The sequence below is a fragment of the Sinocyclocheilus rhinocerous genome, unplaced genomic scaffold (genome assembly GCF_001515625.1).
Source record: "Sinocyclocheilus rhinocerous isolate Xijiao unplaced genomic scaffold, SAMN03320098_v1.1 scaffold585, whole genome shotgun sequence".
NCBI classification, from domain to species: domain Eukaryota; kingdom Metazoa; phylum Chordata; class Actinopteri; order Cypriniformes; family Cyprinidae; genus Sinocyclocheilus; species Sinocyclocheilus rhinocerous.
The window spans coordinates 483,121-488,895 of record NW_015630024.1 but is presented as its reverse complement, the minus strand read 5'-3'; the positions used below and the strand labels follow the sequence as shown (position 1 = coordinate 488,895).

General features: G+C 34.0%; 1 protein-coding gene across 13 annotated transcripts in view; it reads left to right on the top strand.

The window, feature by feature from the left end:
• LOC107739675 (calpastatin-like) overlaps nt 1-3,209 on the top strand; it is a 34,261-nt gene extending 31,052 nt beyond the window's left edge. For 12 of the 13 annotated variants that reach the window (XM_016551863.1, XM_016551868.1, XM_016551866.1 and 9 more), the window contains 5 exons: nt 294-419; nt 510-593; nt 784-816; nt 1,195-1,296; nt 1,905-3,209. In XM_016551863.1, the coding sequence (XP_016407349.1) occupies nt 294-419; nt 510-593; nt 784-816; nt 1,195-1,293 (342 nt within the window). In that variant the 3' untranslated portion in view covers nt 1,294-1,296; nt 1,905-3,209. The remainder of the gene's footprint in view (nt 1-293; nt 420-509; nt 594-783; nt 817-1,194; nt 1,297-1,904) is intronic. The other variant, XM_016551859.1, reaches the window with a different exon arrangement.
• The last annotated feature ends 2,566 nt before the right edge of the window (nt 3,210-5,775 follow it).

Below are 5,775 nucleotides of genomic sequence, written 5' to 3'. Positions count from 1 at the left end.
TGTCGATCATCTTGGTACTTTTCTGGACCTTGAACGTGGTAGTTACCGTGCTGTCTATGGGAGGGTCAGAGAGCCCTCAGATTTCATCAAAAATATCTTAAATCGTGTTCCGAAGATGAACGAAGATCTTACGGGTTTCGAACAACACAAGGGTGAGTAATTAATGACAGAATTTTCATTTTTGGGTGAACTAACCCTTTAATAACTTCAATAAAACAAAAAACTGCATTTCTGTCATTTTGATCATTAAGAATCATTGTAGACATTTGACTGTCTGTCTGTTCATCTCTCAGACATCAATCGATGACACAGCGGCCCTTGACATGCTGTCTAGTGATTTTTCTGGAGCACCGCCCGTGAAGCCCTCAGCACCTGACGCCCAATGCTTCACCCCTGAACCACAACCGCCAACATTTAAGGTACCACAAACAAACCTGCAAAAGTAACATCCCTCTAAATTCTTCACACAAATTCTGTGTTTAATTTTTTTTATCTGTCTGTGTTTCCAGGCATCAGGTCCAGTTTTCGACGAGCTGGCGGAAAAAGTGATTCCCAACCTGACTGACCCCAAAGCTAAAGACAGCAAACCAAAGGTAAAAACCACATTTGACTTTCACATATTATTATTTTGAAGTCAAATATTTGAATAAAAAGGCAAGGGAGATAATAAAAAGTAGGATAAATCTGTGCATGCTGATTCTGAAAGAGCACCAGGTTTCCCCCCCCCAGACCCTTCATACGGGTTCAAACCGGTTTATATCAGGGGTCTCTATCTGATTACAGGGAAAGGGTGCAAAACCAAAGTCTAAACCAAAGGTAGGTTGTATTTGGAAATGAAATGCATGAATTTGGTTCTTATACTGTAGCTTTGACTCATGAACAGCAGCATGGAGAAACACAAACTCAAACGAAAAATCCCATTCAGTGACCCTTCCATCGGCTGAATCACAAGCACATGGCTGTTTATATTCATATTCGCTTAAAACCTGGTGGACAGCTTGCATTGTTTAAGCACTGTGGCTGGTCTATTATTCAAAGGCTTTGCATTTACAGCATACAGAATTTATTATTACTCCTATTGTCCACATGGTGGTGCACTGCCACAAAGCAACTTTATTATTTCTCAACCACGTGCTTGCATGAAAGGATTTTATACTTGGTTTGCATACTTAAAATTCTGGTTTTGTGTCCCAGAAACAGTCAGTACAAGATTCATCAGCCACAGAGAAGCTGCCCGGTAAACTGAGCTCAGATGTGGTGCCATCGTCTTCCACAAAGAGCGGAAACCTATAGATCGTACGTCAGTATATTTACAAACCTCTTTGAAGTTTAATTTCTATTTTTATTATACTACAATTCAAAGGTCTGGGTTCAGTATGATTGTTTTTTTTTTAAATAAATGAATACTTTTATTTAGCGAGGAGGATGCAGTAAATTGATCAGAAAATCATTTATAATGTTGAGATTTGTATTTCAAATAAATGCTGTTCTTGATTCGGAGTTCTGAATAAACAGTAGTATCACGGTTTCCAAAAATATTAAGCGGCACAACTGTTTTCAACATTGATAATAAAACTAAATGTTTTTTGAGCAGCAAATCAGCATATTAGAATGATTTCTGAAGAATCATGTGACACTGAAAACTGGAGGAATGATGCTAAAACTTCAGCTTTGCATCACAGGAATAAATTACATTTTATAATATATTACAATTAAAAAAGTTATTTTAAATTGTAATAATATTTTTCATTATTACTGTTATTAACTGACCTTGGGAAAAGCCTTAAAAAAACATTTTAAGAAATCTTACTGACTCCTAACTTTTAAACTGTAATGTATATATTTTATATTTGTTCTATTATGTTTAAGTTTTTATTTTGTGCATTTTTATTTTTATTTTTCAGATTTATGGTGCGTCTCCTCATCCCTAACACAAGAAGCCATTAAAGGGAGCTGCTCGGACAAGAAATATATTTTATGGTGGACATGGAATAAAACAAAAAAATTATAACTGCACAGAGACACTTCCCCCTTCTCTTCTTTTCTCCTAAAGCAAAGCAAATATAACAATCTTTTATTTCCTTGTGAATGATAGAACATGTATATATGGATAGGATGTTAACATCAAGCACATATATTGTTCTATTTTCAGTCATCTGTTTTTGGTGTGGCGTTGTGATATAATTTTTCCCACAGTAAAAAAAATATTATGCCATATACTATTTTTTTTTTCTTTACTGGGGGTCTCTCTACAGTCTTCCTGTTCACAGAGATGACAGTCTGTTGCTGTTTGAGGATCTATTGAGACACTAGTGTACAGAGATGCTGTAGGTTATGAGTTCATCGTTTACAGTACAGGAATTGCAGTAGACGACCCTGATTTTGAATGCTGTTGAATGTCTGTATAATGATACAAGTCACAAAAGGTTTGTATGGGAGGTGTTTTTCGTTGTAGTTTGTTTCCTGAAGTGCACTTACAAGGATGCTCTCAAAAATAACTAAAATAATACTGCAAACACTAAATGCCCCATGTGCCTGTTTTATCCCAAAACCCTTGGAAAATAATTTGGACAACTTCATGTTGCACTGTTAAAGTGTTTTCCACTTGATTTTAGAGGTTGAAATTATAATTTTTTTTAGCTTAAAGCAGCACTATGTAACCTTTTCTGTGTTCAAAATTTGCCAAATGTATATAATGAGCGAGTACATCATGAATTCATCTTCTAAACCGCGTTTTTGTTTTATTCCGAATCACAAGTTACATAGTGCTGCTTTAAGCTCAAGGTTTTAAATGTATTTTCAGAACCACTAGTTAGTTGACAGGTGTTGCATTAGATGTGGTGGGCAAAGTCAGTATCTTTCACTTTCACTTTAACTCACTTGTGTTGGTTTAAGGGCAACCGCAATGTTGCCGTTTTGCTTAACATCAGGGCTCACTCTTTGATTCTTTAAAATGTTCAAATAGCTTTTATAGCTGATGATAGAAACCAAAATATGACCTTTAAACCCTACAGTGTCTTTCATATATTTTGCTCATGAAATGTTGAACAGATCCAGATGGGTTTCCCTAGAGTGTTCTAAGATGTTGTGTACTAGTCATTGTGACAGGATGGTATTTTCAAGAGGGATTTTTACAATTAAAAAATAACACTTTTGTCAGTTTGGATTGTTCTGTTCTTAATATCTTGCAAATAAAGATGCAATGATGATAGGGGCTCAGGTATATTCTTTTTGGATGTGTGTTTACAGAGAATGATCATAAAATACTTAAAATGTCAATTCAGACCATTCAAACTGATTAGTCCATCTTTATGTAGGCTACTGTGAGATCAAATCAGCAAAATGAAAATATTTGTTGTAGTACTCTTAACTGTTTTGGTTACAAAGAAAATGCAAAACAGAGAAGTGATCTAAAGTTAGAGAAATCCTGATGTTTTGAACATTCATTTTGAAAGATTAAATTTGAAAGCTCTGTAGAAGGAAGAGTCATGAAAGGGAAACTGATTTTAATGTTACGTATTGGAATTGGATGAAATCTTTAACCATTACTGGATTTTCCTGTGTGTTACTGGATCTATAATGGGGTGTCGAGCAGTTTAGAATGGTCAGCAGGTGTGGTTTGAGGTCTGAAAATAAAAAAAATGAGATTGTTGAACAGAAACTGAACTGTTCCTCAAAGATTTTCATTGTCCAACAAAAACAAAAATCTTCAAAGGTGTGCTGCATGTTAAATTTGACCAAAGCACAAGACTACTTACTGTATTGTGCAAGTGTGGGGATGTTGACTTGTTCTCAAGTCTGGAACAAAAAAAGAATGAAAAAAAAAAAAGAGATTTGTTGTTAAATTTGTTCAATAAACAAATTCAGTTAAAAAGTGACAGTCATACATTTTTTTTAAATAAAAAAAAAACTAATTCTTTAACAACTGCAATGTTTGAAAACAAGTGTGTTAGAATGTTGTCTGATGGTTTATATGAATGTAAATGTATTTATGATATATGCAAATATGTGTGGTGCTCGGTCAAAGACTAGACCCCTTCATCATTATATATTATATTATATTATATTAGTATTATAGGATTATCACTCAAAGTACGAGTTTCAATTATAACTTTATTAAAATCGTTTAACTATTCTAATATTTGTATTTAGTAATATTGAAAACTATAGCTGTCATCTGCATGCCCAGCACAGCTGTTGTTTCTCACCATTGCAAATAATTTATGATTCCTGTGACAATAATTGTGGATTAGTTTTAATTGTTTGTGTTCAGGTTGTAAAATTCTGCCCACAGTTGCTTGCTTACCTTTTCTAAAACGTACATGGCCTATAACCAATTAGAAAATAATACACAATTGCACTTTGCATTCTTTAAAGGTAGATGTGACTTACGGTTGCAGTACAAAATTGTGATGATCCACAGAATGAGGAGAAGAACAAAACCACAGGCCAGAGATGACAATATCCAAGTCAAGTGTTATTATTGTTACTACATACCTTGTTTTTTGCATGTACACTGTGTTTTTTCTGTAGGCACCATGTCAGGCTTTGGATCTGTTGGAGCAATTTTTGTAAGTTGTGTTGTTGGATCTGAAACAGAGATATTAGCAAAAGCATTAGGGACACAGATATCATCAATTGATATTATTGTAGTTTTTTTTTAAATCAGTAGTTTTGTTCGCATTTCACTGAAAATATCTGAACAACCTCAAAAAGGTCAATTTGATAATTAAACTTGTGTAAGATTATACAATTATTTTCAGATGATCTGAATGTATTTATTTATTTGACCCATCAGTAATTCATGTGTGCCCCAATGGTGACCATGATTTCACAAAGTACAACATCCTTGTTGATCCTGGAACAACATTCCAATTAACCAATCAGAATTGAGATATAACTTTTCAGGAAATATCTGTTTTAGGCTTACGATCAGGATTAGGTGCTTCTACACCCTTGTTAATCAGCTATCATTTCCCACTGATTTTAGGAATAAATTATGGGTAGGGTTAGGTTTAGGGGTAGGGATTGGGTTTAGTCTATATTTTTGGACAATAATGTTGATCCAGGATCATCAAAAGATGTTGATCCAGGAACACGTCTTACTTGGCAAAATCACGGCGACTGTGAACCAATACCATCTAAAACTGATTATAGAGTATCAGAAGAAGAAGAGAAAAAAAAGCTACATTTGAGTCATTATTTTTTGACCTAAATGATCTGTCAAACCTTTACATTTTCGTATCTTAAATATTTCCCAGAAATGTAAATGCAATACAATACCATAAACAAGAAAATGTTACTCACCATAGACGAGGGACAAAATCCCTTACGAAAAAGAAGTTTATTCAAGTGTACTATTAGTATACTTCTTTTAAACTAAAAAATAAGAAAGTATACTTTCAGTCTACATTTTATGTACTTTTCAGAAATGTGCTTTATGTAGGCCTACTTCTCAGAAATATACTTAAAATGACATTTAAGTATACTTGACTTATACTTAGAAAAAGTCTAAATATATTTGAGCTATACTTGTGCTCTGGGAATCCATCTTTTCATTGTTATACTGTAGGGGGCGCTATTACACATCTACTGTACAAAATTTCCAAAACACAAGCGAAGAAGAAACCGAAACAACAGATGCTTCCACATGTATTCTAACACGATCATCAGACATAAAACAGTATTAAAACTGTGTAACATTATGGAATAAAATGTCGACCAATGAAGAGGTAATAATTGTCAAGCTTTGGGGTGTTGATTGACTCCATCTAC